The sequence below is a fragment of the Chrysemys picta genome, chromosome 3 (genome assembly GCF_011386835.1).
Source record: "Chrysemys picta bellii isolate R12L10 chromosome 3, ASM1138683v2, whole genome shotgun sequence".
Classification (NCBI taxonomy): domain Eukaryota; kingdom Metazoa; phylum Chordata; order Testudines; family Emydidae; genus Chrysemys; species Chrysemys picta.
In genome coordinates this window covers 44,520,018-44,535,204 of record NC_088793.1, presented here as the reverse complement: position 1 = coordinate 44,535,204, position 15,187 = coordinate 44,520,018, and the positions used below count along the sequence as shown (strand labels likewise).

Here is a 15,187-nt window from a genome sequence, read left to right as displayed (position 1 = left end):
ATCTCCCTGCAATACCCTCCTTCATTCGCTACTCATCTTCCAACTTGTGCAACACATGCGCCTTGAGTTACAGTTAACAGCCTCCTTCACTACGCAAACATGTTTAATCTCCAGAGCAGATCCGTCATGTGCACTGAAGGAGGCAGGAGTCCTGTGAGAAGAAATAGTAGGTGATCATGTAATTGAAGACTTACCATAATACATTTGCAAAAGGGGTCTGAATTAAGGTGCACAGGCAATCTTAATTCTGGCACCTCCTAATTATTAAGTGCTTGACTTAGCAACCAAAAAGTGCTTTTAATGTCATTTCTGTGTGTAGTACATGAGTAAATTGCCTTTTGGTTTTGGTTCAAAAACCTTTAGCTGGCAAGCAATGCATTTCCTGTTTTCCCCTCCTGCTTTGGCATATCAGGTACTAATGAGTTTCTCAGCATGGGCTCTGGTTGTAACATATGTTAAGATTTGTTATTTTAACTCAACTTAATTATAAATTAATTTAACCTTCAGACCATTTAAAAAAAAACAACTGTATGGTAATGGGAAAGTACTGTAAATGTGTAATAGCAGGTAGTTTAATTTTAATAGATTAATTCACATGGACATTGACGAGTTTACTTTTTTCATAAGTATACTTCGTAAGTATTAGAGAGATTTAATATTTACCTCTTGTTTTGAAAGTAATTTCAAATTGTGTGATAAATTTTCTGAAATGATTTTAATGGTGTTCTTCAGGGAATAGTAATGTGACATCATCACTGTTTGCCAACTACATGGTACTATTTATGAAATGTATTAAACAGTTTAGATGGTTCTTTTATGTGTATTTATGTGATTTACAGATTCAGGACTATATAGAAAGTCATTATTCTTATAATTTTTAGAGGATGTCAGAAGAGCCCATATGAATCTTAAATTGATGTGCTAACAAATCAACATTTTTTTCTGCATACAATGACCTTTCTCTAAATGGAATATCTGAATAAAGTACACATATTGTGTGTTACAAATATAGAACAGATTTGTTTGATTTTTTTCATTCTAATTTGTGTTGTTACTTTCAATGATACATTCCCTTGGTTTAACAACAGGACATACCTATTCAGTAAGGCTGAAAAGCCAGTTTTAATGGTGTGCCCTTGAGGCATAGTGTGTTCAGGCTTTGAGGAATAATGCCATCTATTCATATGACTGACCACTCTGTTTGAAGTCTAGTTGGACTTTATGATTATCTTTTGTTCTTGATTTATGGATACAACAGTTCCCAACTACAATAGAAATGTAAGAATTTGCATACTAGATCACACCTGTGGTCCATCTAATCCAGTATTCTGCCTCTCTCAGTGGTCAGCACAGGGTGTTTCAAAGGAAGGTGTAAGACATCCCACAGAAAGCAGATATAGGATTATCTGTACCAAGGGAGTCTCCTTCTGTCCTCTAATAGTTAGAGATTTTCTTAAGCCTGGAAACATGAGGTTTTATATACCTTCTAAAACTTTCTATGTATTTGTATAAGAATGTACATTATTACTATGATTATTGATATTATTCACGTATGTCTGATCGCTCTTTGAATCTTGTTCAGTTCGTGGTTTCAGTGACATCCTGTGACAATGAGTTCTGCCTCTTTATTTATGTAGACGAGGTGGGTGAAATAATACATTTTATAAGAAACCACCGTTCAGCTACACAGAGCTCTTATTCAGGTCAGTGTATCTCAAAAGTTTTCTGTTTCACCAACAGAAGTTGGTCCAATAAAATATATTGCCTCACCCACTTTGTCTCTCTAATATCAGGGGTCCAACATGGCTACAACAACATTTCAAACATCTAATTGTGTTATTTGAAATAATATTTTTATTAATATTAAATTGTCTACTTTTCAGTTTCATTGGATTTTTTTTTTTGTATTATGAGACAGGGACAATAGAAGTTCCTGATATATTCTCTATGTACCGGTCATTATTTTATATACTTTCATCACGGCTCCTCTTATTCATCTCCTCTCTAAAGTAAATAACCCACATCTTTTCAATATTTTTCATATGAACTTTTCCCCCATTTCCCTAAAATCACTTGTCTTTGATCTCCCTCTAATTGTGCAATATTTTTTGAGATGGGGTGACCAGTACTGCACACAGTATTCTACATGAAATCCCAACTACTGATCTATATGACATTATAATATTTTTCCATACTATTCTTCATCTCATTCCTTAGATTCTCTAACATCTTGTTTATTTATGACCACAGGTGTATATTCTATTCTATATAAGTTTTTATACCATGCTCATCATCATAGTATTTTAGTGCCTTCCAGTAATGAATTAAGAAATATTTGTTCTCTCATCCTCTCCCCAGAAGGAGAAGCATATGCGGGGTGGGGGGGTGTCTTGTTTTGGTAATGTGTATTTTCTTGTAGAATATAAAAATCCCTGTTGCTGTGTGTTTGTTAGAGGAAGCAAGGTCAAATAAATGTACCTTGCACTTGGAGTTGAAGGTGGTGGTGATTGTGATGGTCTGTAGTTTCTTGAGGAGTTTGTTCCATAGTCTTGAACTGCCCTGAGAAAAAGTTCTGTCTCCTACACAGGGAGTTTTAGTCTATTGTTGAGAGTTCCATTGTGCCAGAGGAGCATAGTTGTCAACCACAGTCCCAGAGCTATAGAAGAGCTTTTAAATATCCTGAACCCGGGTCATGCAGTGCTTTAAAAATAAGGAGTGAGTGCTTTGAAGATGAGGACTGAGTCCTAGAATATCATTCAAAATGCTATGGGAAGCCAGTGTAGAGAGTGGAGGACAGGTTTGATATGTCATAATAATCTGTGTTGCTAAGGAGATGTGCTGCAGCATTCTGTACTAACTGGAGTTTCATAAGAGCTGAAGGCTCCATACCCAAATATGAGAGGAGTCAAAGACATGAATAACTGAGCCAGGTCTTCATCCACCAGAATGAGAGAGGTTTCAAAGTAACAGCTGTGTTAGTCTGTATCCACAAAAAGAACAGGAGTACTTGTGGCACCTTAGAGACTAACAAATTTATTTCAGCATAATCTTTCGTGGGCTACAGCCCACTTCTTCAGATGAATAGAGTGAAACTGAAGAAGTGGGCTGTAGCCCACAAAAGCTTATGCTGAAATAAATTTGTTAGTCTCTAAGGTGCCACTAGTACTCCTGTTCTTTTTGCAGAATGAGATAGTTTTCTAGCCAAGCAAAGAGAGTGAAAACATTTCTTATGGATGCTGTTACATGACAGCTCAGTGGCAGTAGGGAAACAAAGAGACTCAGATACTATAGACTGAATAGACCAATTGTGGGTGTGCATCTTCAATGAATGGAAACTGCACAATAGCTACAAGCTCTTCAAAATACTTTCCTCTGCTTACCAGCATCACCTCTGTCTTGCTTGGGTTCAGCTTCAGCCAGCTGTTCTTCATCCAAGAGCTGATCTCATCCAAATTTTAGGCCGTCTTGGTGATAATTGTGTGGTCATGTCTGGTGAAGGACAGTAGAACTGTTTATCATTTGCATATTGGTGGCTCTTGAGTCCATGTTGTCTGACCAGTTCACCTAGAGGTTGCAGTAGGTGTTGTAAAGGACCAGTGAGAGATTTGATCCTTATGGAACTGCCCAAGTGAGGGTTCTTGTAGTGGAGGTGCAGTTTTCTATCACTACTTGTTTGAATCCTTTCTAGGTGGACACATCCAGCCATTTTAGTGCAGAGACAGCAGAATCTCATGTCAACAGTGTCAAATGATTCTGGGAGGTCCAGGAACACGAGAATGGATTTCTGTCCTCTTTTCACTGGCAGGAAGAGATCATCCATCAGTGCCACAAAGGCAGTTTTAGTTCTGAATACAGTTTGAGATGGGTCTTGTTAGTTAAATGAGTTTGTAGTTGACCTTTTGCTAGCTTCTCTGTCAGCTTGCTCAGGAATGGGAAGTTTGACACTGTGGGAGGGGGGTAAGTGTCTAGGACTGATGTATACAGGTTTCTTCTGTGTTGATTAGACTATTACATGTTTGAAGGATGAAGGGAAGCTTACTTCTCTGAGGCATTGGCTGTTTCAGTCAGGAGTGGCACCGGTTCATGATTCTCTTTCATAAGTTGGGAAGGGGATTGAGGATTCACAATTCTTGGGTCTAGACTTCTTTACAGTGTCCAGAATTTCTTAATGAGTGAATGCACTGAATTCTGGGAACGTTGACTGGTGTATCTAGACATTCTAGGTTGTTGATTGGTGTATCTAGGCAGAGTGAGTCCCTGCTGTTTTGAGACTTTCCAAATGTGCATGATCTTTTCAGTGAAGTAGGATGGTAGTTCTTTTCAGCAGCTCAGCTGTGATGCAGGTTGTAGGCATTCAGTATTAATGAAGCAGTTTATCACACTGGATTGCTCATTGGGGTGGGATTTGAGGAATTCACTGTTTCTTCCTGTCTGAATCAGTCTTTGTTTTTTGCCATGGGTGCTCTGGTTTTTGCCCCTCCCCGCTTTTTTCCAGTGCAGGTTGTCAGAAAACCAAGGAGATTTCTGTGGACAAGGAGGAAGAGGGGGCTGTTCAGGGGCCAACATGTCAATGACTAAAGCCAGTGTAAATGGTACTAATTCACCAGGCCCTTGATGCCTTGTCCTGTGGGTGGGGTGCTGTTGTTCGTTATCAGGCTTTGACAGTTTTTGGAGTCTGTGAGTCTTCTGATATTCATATTGAGCAGAGGTCTGCATTGAGCTGCCCACAATGATGTTCCAGTCCTTTTCCTGAGTGATGTAGTTAATTTAGAATGCAAGTTACTGAGTAGCTTCCATTAGCTTCACCTTTCCATGTCACCATTTTGTAAGGAAGTCGTTTTTAAGTGAGGTGAAACTTGGGGGTATGCAAGACAAATCAGACTCCTGAAAGGGTACAGTAGTCTGGAAAGGTTTAAAGCCATTGCTCTGAAGCACCTGACATTGGCCACTGTTGGAAGATAGGATACTGGGCTAGATGGAACATTGGTCTGACCCTGTATGACCATTATTATGTTTATAAGATTCTTATGTGGCAGGTAGGAGGTAAAGAATGTTTTTTGTTTGTTTGTTTGTTTTGCTTCTCTCTTAGCATCTGTAAGTTCTCACAAATACAACTGTTCTGAGCAATGGATAGCCTGGTTAATCCATGTTGCCTCCCCTTGATTACAGAAGCAAGTAACTTTTGTGGATAGAATAACTCGGATATGAACTCTTTCATGCTTGTGCTTACTTAATGTGGAAATGACAACATTAGCTTTGGATTTACTTGTTTTACTTGCAATATTTGGTTTACGGAGGTATAACATTTTCATTGTGAACTAAGAACTCAGTTCATGACCTTAATGTCAGGGGAAAAAATCTAAAATAGTATAATGTTCTTTTATTATGCTATGTTTTAACTTCATGACAAAGCACTACAATATTTAGTAGAGAGAGTTTCATTGTTCAAGTATTTAACAGATATGTGACAATATACTAGGAAAACAAGTTAAATATTGTTTTACTGAATACACTATGATCATGCATTTGAAGTAATTAGTTCATTATTGGATTGCACTATGAGATGACAATATTTTAACAACTTGAAAAAATCCATAAGCAAAGTTCACTACATTGGTCATATTTAAGGGCACTTTTGGGCTACATCCAGACTGAGCTCAGTACAGCTCTTGGAGACAAGAGACACAAAGGGGACTTTACCTCACCTTTTAAATCCTCCTGTTACTGTGGCTGTCTGGTTGTTGGGTTAGTCCCTGTTATAAATTAGAGCAGCCTCAGAGGTGCTGCATTTTATTCTCAGCTGTTCACAGTACCAAGGGACCATTCCAATGGAGGGAGCGGGAGGATATGACTGGGATGGAGAAATGTATAGGTTACTCTTCTTAACCTATATGAGAGGGATGGGTGGTATGGGACCAGCTATTTTGTCCTTGCATTATTTCAAGATTCCTCTACACTGATAGAATCATCCACTTGCCATTTAATCTGGCTTTAAGGATGCTTTGGACCACCGAAGCATCCTTAATGAAGCTGAAACTATGACTCAACATGTTTCTATTCATTGGAAAAATGTAACCAGTTTCTAGCTTTCAAACTGGTAGAAATTTTTTTGTGTGTGATCACTATATAGCAAAGTGATTTAATGTTTATGTCAGGATCTGCATACATTGATTAATCCCTGATGTTTTAGCCTGCAACAAAGTATTGGTGTGTACATGGGATTAAAATGATATATCTCTGAGCTTTGCTCATTTTGTTACATACTCTTACAATTTATTTCCCACCATTAATTTTACAAACAAACCAAAAACAGATTTTGGAAATTCCAAGCTGTATTCATGAAAAAGGATCCTTTATTTTTGGATAATGCTTTATCCCTAGCAATCTTGCTTCTGGAAAAGGAAAATTTGGACCCAGTTCCCTCAGAGCCTTTAAAGGCTGTTGCTGAACCATAAAAATAGGCTGCCAAGGATCAGTGATCTCAGAGATTGCTGTGTCTAAAGTAATGGATTGAGACTGAATTTCCTCTATTCCTTAGCAGGGGATTTGCAGGTGTCTGCCCTCACTGCAGACAATTTAGAGCATCCATGTTCAGGAAGGATCTTCATTAAATTTCCTGACTACATGAATATTTATTTCCAACTGTCCAACACGCTGTTTTTTAAAGTTACCACTTTCTAACTCTCAACCTCCTTAAATACTGTATTGACTTATTTATGGTCAATATGGAATTCATGAATTTGGTCCTTTGAGTAACTAAGCTGAATTTTGGAAAAGGTCACAAAACTGTAAGGGTATTTGTCTTTGCGGTATCTTCTAAATTGAACATCACCACAAAAAATATGCTTTGTTGCATCTGCCACATTGTTTAAAACATTTATGAAGTATAGAAGAGTGAATATTCAGTTTGATTCAGTTCCATTTATGCAAATACATCATTAAAATGTTATATGCTATTAATATTTTTAGGTTAAAGTTGTCGTAATAGGTATTAATATTCCCTTTACATGTGATTTATTGTCAGATTATAGTGTTTGACTAAAACATCAGCTGAAATGTTTGAAAACATAGTGGTAACAGGGGCTTAATCGGAAGTGTGCAATTACAGTCCAGCAACAGGAAAAAATGTTAAATTACTGCCATAACTAACAATATCAAAACCACAAAAGTTATTATATGGAATCACCGATCAACTACTTTAATCTTTCAGTTTTGTAGATTCAAGTAATGCAAAGACTTCTCATCTAGAAAGGCTTGGTTTGTAGTCTAACACCTTCACATTACCCATAGTTCTTCCTTAATCATAGGTTAAATATTATTTTGAAACTGCCATAATTCCTCTCTTGAAAATAAAACAAAATGGCAGAAAAGAACTTTGATTAAATTTAAATGTGTACAATCTTCTCATCTGAATGTGTGGGAGAGTTTAATCTTGTCACTCTACCCACGTAAGAAGAGAATATGCCCCCAAAGTTGGTTATTATTGCTAGTTTACAAACAAGATGAAAAGCCTTTCCCCAAAACACAGAAAAAGAGAACATAAAAGCTGGAAAGAACTAAATAAGATTCACGTTAATATTATAGGTAAGCAGAGGAAGCTGGTGTTTCAAAAGGAGTTTGAGAGTCTATTTGCAAACGTCATGAAGTTCACACAGCTCTAATCACTTAGATCAAAAGAAGTCTGGGATTGAATGAGTACAGAGAATAATCCTAAAGGAATGGAGTTTGTATTGCCACTTTAAGTAGGTTAACAAAACAACACTGAATAGCTTTTATTTTGATGTTCTTCACTTTAACAGTTTTCTGTGCTAGGTTTGAGTTATGCAAAAGGAGACAGGTTCAGCACAGCTCCTACTAGGTTGGCCAGAGGGAGGCTCCCTTTTCATACATCTGGTGCAGCGGCTGCCTGCAAACCACAGAATGGGGTGCTGGTTTGAGTTTGAGTTGAAATAATGTGCAAGATTGATCTTCAGTTAATTCAGTCACTTTGTTAATTAGTTCTTTAATCTAGTGCTTGACAATCAGCCGATAGGCACAACAACAAACAATGAAAGTAAAGTTTGTAACAAAACAAAAGTATATAAAAAGCATTGGGAATAATTAAATAAAATATAATACTTGACACAGAGAGCAAACAGAACCAAATAATATTCCTTATGTATAAATATATAAGGTCAGATTTTTGCAGAACTCTCTAGTCCCTTTGCTTTGCTCTGACAATGGAAAAGGGACATAAAGCTGGTTTAACAATCTTCTTGGTTTGGGAAAATGGCTAGGTGGCATACACCTGACGTAACCTGCTCTTTACTACCATTCCACTCACAGCACCTGGAAAACAGGGCACAGATGAGCAAAAGGGATTGTGGCCAGAACATCACTGCTCTGCTGCTGTTTGTGGCTTCCAGAACATACCTAATTTAGAACAGCTCTGAAGCTGTCCCACGGTCAGGGAAAAACAAACAGAGTCGTGGTTATAGTCTTTGTTATGCTCTTTAAAGCAATTAAGAATAAAGAGAACAACATTACAGGAAGAGACATAAGTCCTAAATACTCTGTTCTGCTGCCCATGGAGTTTTGGCCTGAGACACACATTTATACTTATTCTTTACAAAAGAATTATCAACAAAAATCAAGTAATTATCTTAGAGTTTACTACTAAAAACTGGCAGCTATTTATAGCAAAGCTTTCTCAGTTTTATCACTCCAGGACTATAGGTGAGTTTATTTACAAGAAGAAAAAACATCTTAAATAAAGTTTTCAGGAACAAGAGTTCATGGAAAGATCTTTGGAAGGAGATTCAATAAGAAATATATATAAATACTATGGGGGCGGGGAGAAAGAGAGTGAATTCTAAAATGTTTAGAATACCTGTTTGGTTGTGGGTTGGAGTATTTTGTTTTTGGTCATGGCAATTGTGAGAGAAAAATCAGAGACTCCTTGACAAAGGTAGAAGATATTGATCTATTTTTAAAAATGTATTTAAAATTAAAGCAAGTTTAGGTCATTTTCATTGTTCTACTTTAAGACTAATAATACAGCATGATGTAATAATGTTGAATACTTTTGATTGAGAAAAATAAATTTAATATATATTTCATAGATTTTTGAGGCCAAAAGAGACCATTAGTTAATCTAGTATGAGCTGCTATATAATATAGGCCATATAATTTTGACTGGATGCTCCCGTATTGAATGTTTGTCTAAGCATATCTTCCAGAAAGGCATCCAGTCTTGACTTGAAGGTTTCAAGAGATGAAGAATCCACCATTCCCATTGGTAATTTGTTCCAGTGGATAATAAACATGTGTGCCAAATTTCTACTTTGAAAAGTGGGGGCTGGGGGAGGTGAATGGCCTCCCTGATCTCCCCAATTCTGTTGCCCCTGGTTCCAACCACTTGTCCTTGTTATGCTTTTCTATTGTTGATTAAAAAGCCCTTTAGAATCTGGTATTTTTCCTGAGCAATATCACTTGCACACCATAATGAAGTCACCTCTTGATCATCTTTTTGAAAGAAATACTAAAATGTGGAGAAGTTGATAATCCTTTTTTTTTTTTTAGTAAGATAATAAAAATCAGGACTCCTGCTCTTGCTACTGACTTGTTGTGAAATTTTAAGTAAATCAGTTCTCTACTAGCTGTAAAATAGCAATGATAATATTTATTTACTAGAAGTGTTGCAAATATTAGAATCTAACTGTTTAGAAAACCCTTAAAAGGCTGGAAGAAATGGTAATATTTAGGTATCTGTCCGTTTCTGTCTGCAAATCAGGTAGTAAAATAAATATAACCATAAAAAACCTAAATCATATTTGCACCCACATCTAATTGCTTCTACAGAATTAGGCATCCTTGGTTGAAAGGTAATTTGTGTATGTATGCGCAAAGTATGCCTGTTAGGTTAGGTAGTCCTGTTCTTCTTTGTCCCTTCTGCATCTTCACATATTCTTATGTGAAAACTCACTTTATTGTAGAGCCCTCTTCTTACCCATGTCAAGTAAAGGATGAGTCACTCAAAACAATTTCACCTGCTTCCAGCGTGAAGGCATAGGTAATGGTATCTTAGAAAAAGCCAGGCACTCCTTTGCCATCACCTAAATTAATGACAGCACTCATTTTGTGTGTTTAACAAATTAATCTTCCAATAAAAAGTTGATTATTAGAGTAAACATATAATAAATGAGATGCTGAATATCTAACCCCATCACTCAGCATTTTGTCTAGCTATGTGGTGAAGATATAATGCACTATCTTTGTTACAAAAAGAAAGACATTTACTATTTAAGATAGTTAACTCTGTGTAGCTTCTGTGAAAATCTTAGTTCTCTGCCCCAGTTCTCTGATATCTGTTCAATTTGGGTAATGCAAAGTTGGTCGGACATGGAAGGGAGAACTCACAGCAATCTCTTAAGGAATGAATCATCAGCTGTGCTTCTGTGAAGCTCCGGCAGGAGTTGTGCTTCTAGAGCTACTTCTGAGGCAATGCAGCTCTGATTTGCCCCAAGGCAGGATAGAGTTTTTGGAATGTAGTGCTTAGGATAATTCATTGCAAAGCCATATCTTGAACTGAGCCTTTAGCTTCTACTCTACTGCAGGCTATAATAATTCTGTATTGATTATTCATGTTCGTTTACCATTAAAATGTGTTGACTCTCATTAGCATTGTCAGGTTATATTATAGTGTACAACTGCTTGTAACAGTAAAGATTTAGTGGATCAGTGGTCATGGCATTTGTTGTAGGTATTACCAGTTTTTAAAGAGGTGCAGTTCCTCATTTATAACTGTTTATATATATTCATGTACCAGTCACAAAAGGTGAACATTCTTTTAATGCTGGCTTCTGGTGTGATTTAGATTTCTAGTGATACAGATGAGGTTTTTTTTTTAACATACAGCAGTTGATTTCAAAACTACTTAGAGCTCCTCAATGGAGCTGCTGCTACTACTTTTTTTTCTCTCCAAAGTTTAATCTTGCAATTGCCAGGAAAATATGTATAAATCCCCCTTTGCTGATGAACTACATGTACTCTGGTGATTTGTATGTCAGACATTTCTGCGTATTTGTCAGCAATCTGATCATAGATGCTGTAAAGGCTCTAAACATAGTGGATTGACTACTCCTATGGTAATAAATCATACCTGACGAACTTTTGCATATTAAACATTTCTGTTGGAGAAGGAGAATGTCATCATATATCCAAGCTGTTGGGGTTTAACACATGGTAGATTTAGCAGTATTTGACAATAGCCGTCTTTTTAACAGAGTTTGGAGAATCAGTAATATTTAATAATATTCAATGAGGGTGGAAGTTTGTTGTTATCCCTGATAACATTTCTTATAAAGACCCTTAGGTAAAACCCTGCCCTGTTGAAATGAGGAGTTTTGCCATTGACTTCACTGAGGCCAGGATTTCATTTGTTATGGATGTAACAAAAAAGTTTACTTTATGTATTGTCGGAGAAAAACACAGTTCTCACTCTTTGGTTGCGTGCAGCAAAGTCAGATACTTTATTATCTCTAGCAATTTCGTGGAGGGAGAGAACTATACAGGTCTCTCTATAGGTAAACAATTACAGCAAGCATTTATACCTTTTGTTACATACAATAATAAGCAACAGCTGCATTTTGTTTATACATAGGTCATCCTGATATCTTATTTTTCTCACTTATTTAGACTCTAGTCTACATTCCATATTATCTACACAAGGTCGCAAAAACTTCTCACACAATTCTTTCCCTCTTGCTTCACACAATCCTCCCTTCTAAAAATCTCGCGTTATTAGGGTTACAGTTAGCCTGACTCTTGCTCACAGAAGAGACTGTTTGCATTGAAATCCCCTTCCAATCCCTGTCAGGCCCTGCTCTACTTCCACAACCCCCCATGGAAGGAGCAAGATATTACATAGGTCTTGCTCCTGGTCCATCCAAAATCAGTGGCAAAATCCCCTTTTAGTTTAATGGTGTAGATAGAATTGGGCATTAGTTGTCAATAACAATCATTTTAGTTACTGTACTGTAATACTACTTCTCTCATTATTTAATATTTCTATTTTATGCATCTAATGTTCTCATTTAACATAGGTTTCATAAGAAAATATTTCTGTATTAATTACTGGCTGATAGTTACAAACATATTTGATGTTTAGCTTCATCCGACATCAGTATTAGTTAATCCTCAGCATGCCTTTAATTATAATATTTATGACTACTCAAAATTGACATTTGATCTTAATAGGAACCATCATTTAAAATATTGTTCTATTTCCAGTGTACTTGGTTGTATTTGGAAAATATTGTGGTTCTACTTTTTAGAGTATAACATATTATTATTGGGTTTCAGCTTTATTGTGTTTCATTGATTACATAGCAAGCTTCTTGGACTGTCCAGTAAAATGCTTTTTGTTTTTATTTTTTAATACTGTTACTAACAGCCCTGCAAACTGAAATTGGGGTTTGAGAGTCAAGATGTATTCTTTGTTGCTAAATCATCATCACTGAATCTGCAGCCCCACTTTTATCCATGGTTATATCACAGCAACTGCTGTGGTTTTAAATTCTGTCCTCAGATATAACCAGGATTACACAGGTGTAAATATGGTCCCACAGTTTGAAAGAATTGCTATTTAAATTCTATGCTGCACAAAACAGAATATAATCCATCTCTTTGATTGTATTGGATGAATTGCTACCAGGAGTAAAAGTGGTGAAACCTCTTTTGTCTCAAGGAAGTGAATATACATAATGGGAAGCAAAGGCCACAATCCTTTCCCTTATGAATTCAGTGGGAGAACAATTTATTCACTTCAATGATGCCGGATTGAGCTTGGTAAGCAGATCTGCTGAACAAGAAGGTGTCCTATCTACTTTTCACAGTCACATCACCCCTAAAGGGATTGTAATATCAGTTAATGCAATTGGTTTTGATTATTTGGGATAAAATTTTCAAAAACACCTAATTCCCATTTCCATTGACTTTCAATTAGATCCTAAGTCATGTCACTATGTGCTTTTGAAAATTTAACTTTTGGTCTATTATTATTTTTAAATGTTATTTCTGGACATACTGCTAAATGTCTGAAGCCATTTCTGGTATTGAAATATGCATGATATGCAAATATATGTTTAGATTCAATATTTTGTTTATCTCTTCCAAATTCAGAAATTGAGAAAGGAGGTTGTGGAGACCCAGGAATACCTTCATATGGAAAAAGGACTGGCAGTAGTTTTCTGCATGGAGACACACTTACCTTTGAATGTCAGGCAGCTTTTGAACTTGTGGGAGAGAGAATGATCACATGCCAACAAAATAACCAGTGGTCTGGCAACAAACCCAGCTGTGTTTGTAAGAATTGCTTTGATTTTTTTCTTTCTACTAAATTCTTGACCTAAGCCTATTCCTTTTTTTGGCATTTGCAACTCACCAGCAGGGAAACATTTCAAAAGACCTTGAAGATGTGTTCAGTGATAACTATACTAGATAGCTTAGTAGTAGCTCATTTACAAGGAACATCACGTAGAGCCATTTTAGATTTCTTTCCTTCATTTTGTATTTAATTGAAACATTTAATACTTTTAACGTAAATGTGAGTTGAATGAAACCCTAATTGAGAGATTGCTAATAGCACATAAGTGTTCAGTAGGATATCATAGCACGTATCTAGTGATTCTGGCAGGGTGAAGTACTCTGCATATACACATCAGTAAAGTCTTTCTTTTTTTAACAACTTAATAAGGTTGTATAATAATTTAAGGAATATGAGGTTATCGAGCACAGAACATGATAGGCAAGATCAGTGGATGTGATTTTATTTCTTTTAGCCAATAAAAAATATTTATAGTCAAGTTTGCACTTTGGATGGATTTAAATGATGTCAGTTTATATAATTCAGAAGTAAAACAGAGTAAATCTTTGCAAGTGGGCAGGTAAATTATGCTTTTTATCTATCTTCACCATTTTTAGAAAATGAACACCTTCTTGCAGTTTTACAAGTAGCACAGGGATTTATCAGTTGGGGGCATTTTCAAAAGCACTTTGGAGCACAATTCCCAAAGTTAATGGGGCTTGTGTTGCTAACACTGGTCTACACACAGTTTTTGTACAGGTTGGTTAACTGTGTTGGTTAGGGGTGAGATTTTTGTTTTACTGAAATAGTAATACCAGTACAATCCTTAGTACTGTTTTACCAGTGTACTTATTCCCCATTTCGTATATGAGTAAGCTATGCTGGTATAAACAGATTTATATTGGTGTAACTACTTCCACACTAGGGTCATAAATAACTTTGCTTTAAAATGCATCTAGTTATTTTATGTTTCCTTGTCTGCGTGTTTCAAAAATTATAAAATTTATGTTTAAGACAAATAGGTTATTTAAATAATTTAATTATAATTATTGAGGGTAGAAGAAGTGGATTTTTGCAATTTTTCCTTTTAAAAAACATGCCTGCTTTTAGTAATGGTGAGAGTGATGGTTCACCAAATATTCAGAAAACATGAAAACTGATGCAAATCTGGGTTTTCATAGTTCACAAATGAGTAATCTTGCAGTTTTCTTTTTAAAAATAAGATGTATTTAAAATTACAAGCTGCTTTAAAATTGAGATCAGGCTTTTTTATTTTTTTTATTTTTCTAACTCTGCTATATACAGTGGGCCAGGTTTTCACTGTAGCTTCAACAGACCTCCAATTGTGTGCGCACAACTTTGCGCATGCATTCACCCTTTTTCCCCCAATGTTCCTCCACAGGTCAGAGGACATGCACAGGTGACAGATTCTATTACTTGTGCATTCAGCTGATATAATTTGCATATGCAGTACCCTTTGGAACAAATGGGTTGTGCAGAAGAGTGAAGCAGCCTTTTGAGAATCATTGTGTGTGTGTGTGTGTGTGTGTGTATGAATATATATACACAGATACATGCATTTACACAAAAGTGTAATAGCACTTTTCATTTCAATAATCAGTTTAGCTTAACATTTTAACTCTTGGAAACAACATTTTCAAAACAAGTTATTTACGTCCTATAAGACAAGAGAAAATGTATTATTAAACAGTCAAAACATTGATTTCAATTTGAAACATGGTAAGGGATAGAAAAGGTCCAGCCCTTGTGTGGGGTGCAATGAACCCTCCTCTTACTCTATGTTCCCACTGCTCAGATACCAACCACAACTCTGAATACTGG

General features: G+C 36.2%; 1 protein-coding gene across 5 annotated transcripts in view; it reads left to right on the top strand.

Moving 5' to 3' along the window:
- Nucleotides 1–15,187, top strand: part of CSMD1 (CUB and Sushi multiple domains 1) — a 1,932,406-nt gene that overhangs the window by 1,415,082 nt on the left and 502,137 nt on the right. For all 5 annotated transcript variants that reach the window (XM_008163737.4, XM_005289701.5, XM_065587776.1 and 2 more), the window contains one exon: nucleotides 13,162–13,344. In XM_008163737.4, the coding sequence (XP_008161959.2) occupies nucleotides 13,162–13,344 (183 nt within the window). The remainder of the gene's footprint in view (nucleotides 1–13,161; nucleotides 13,345–15,187) is intronic.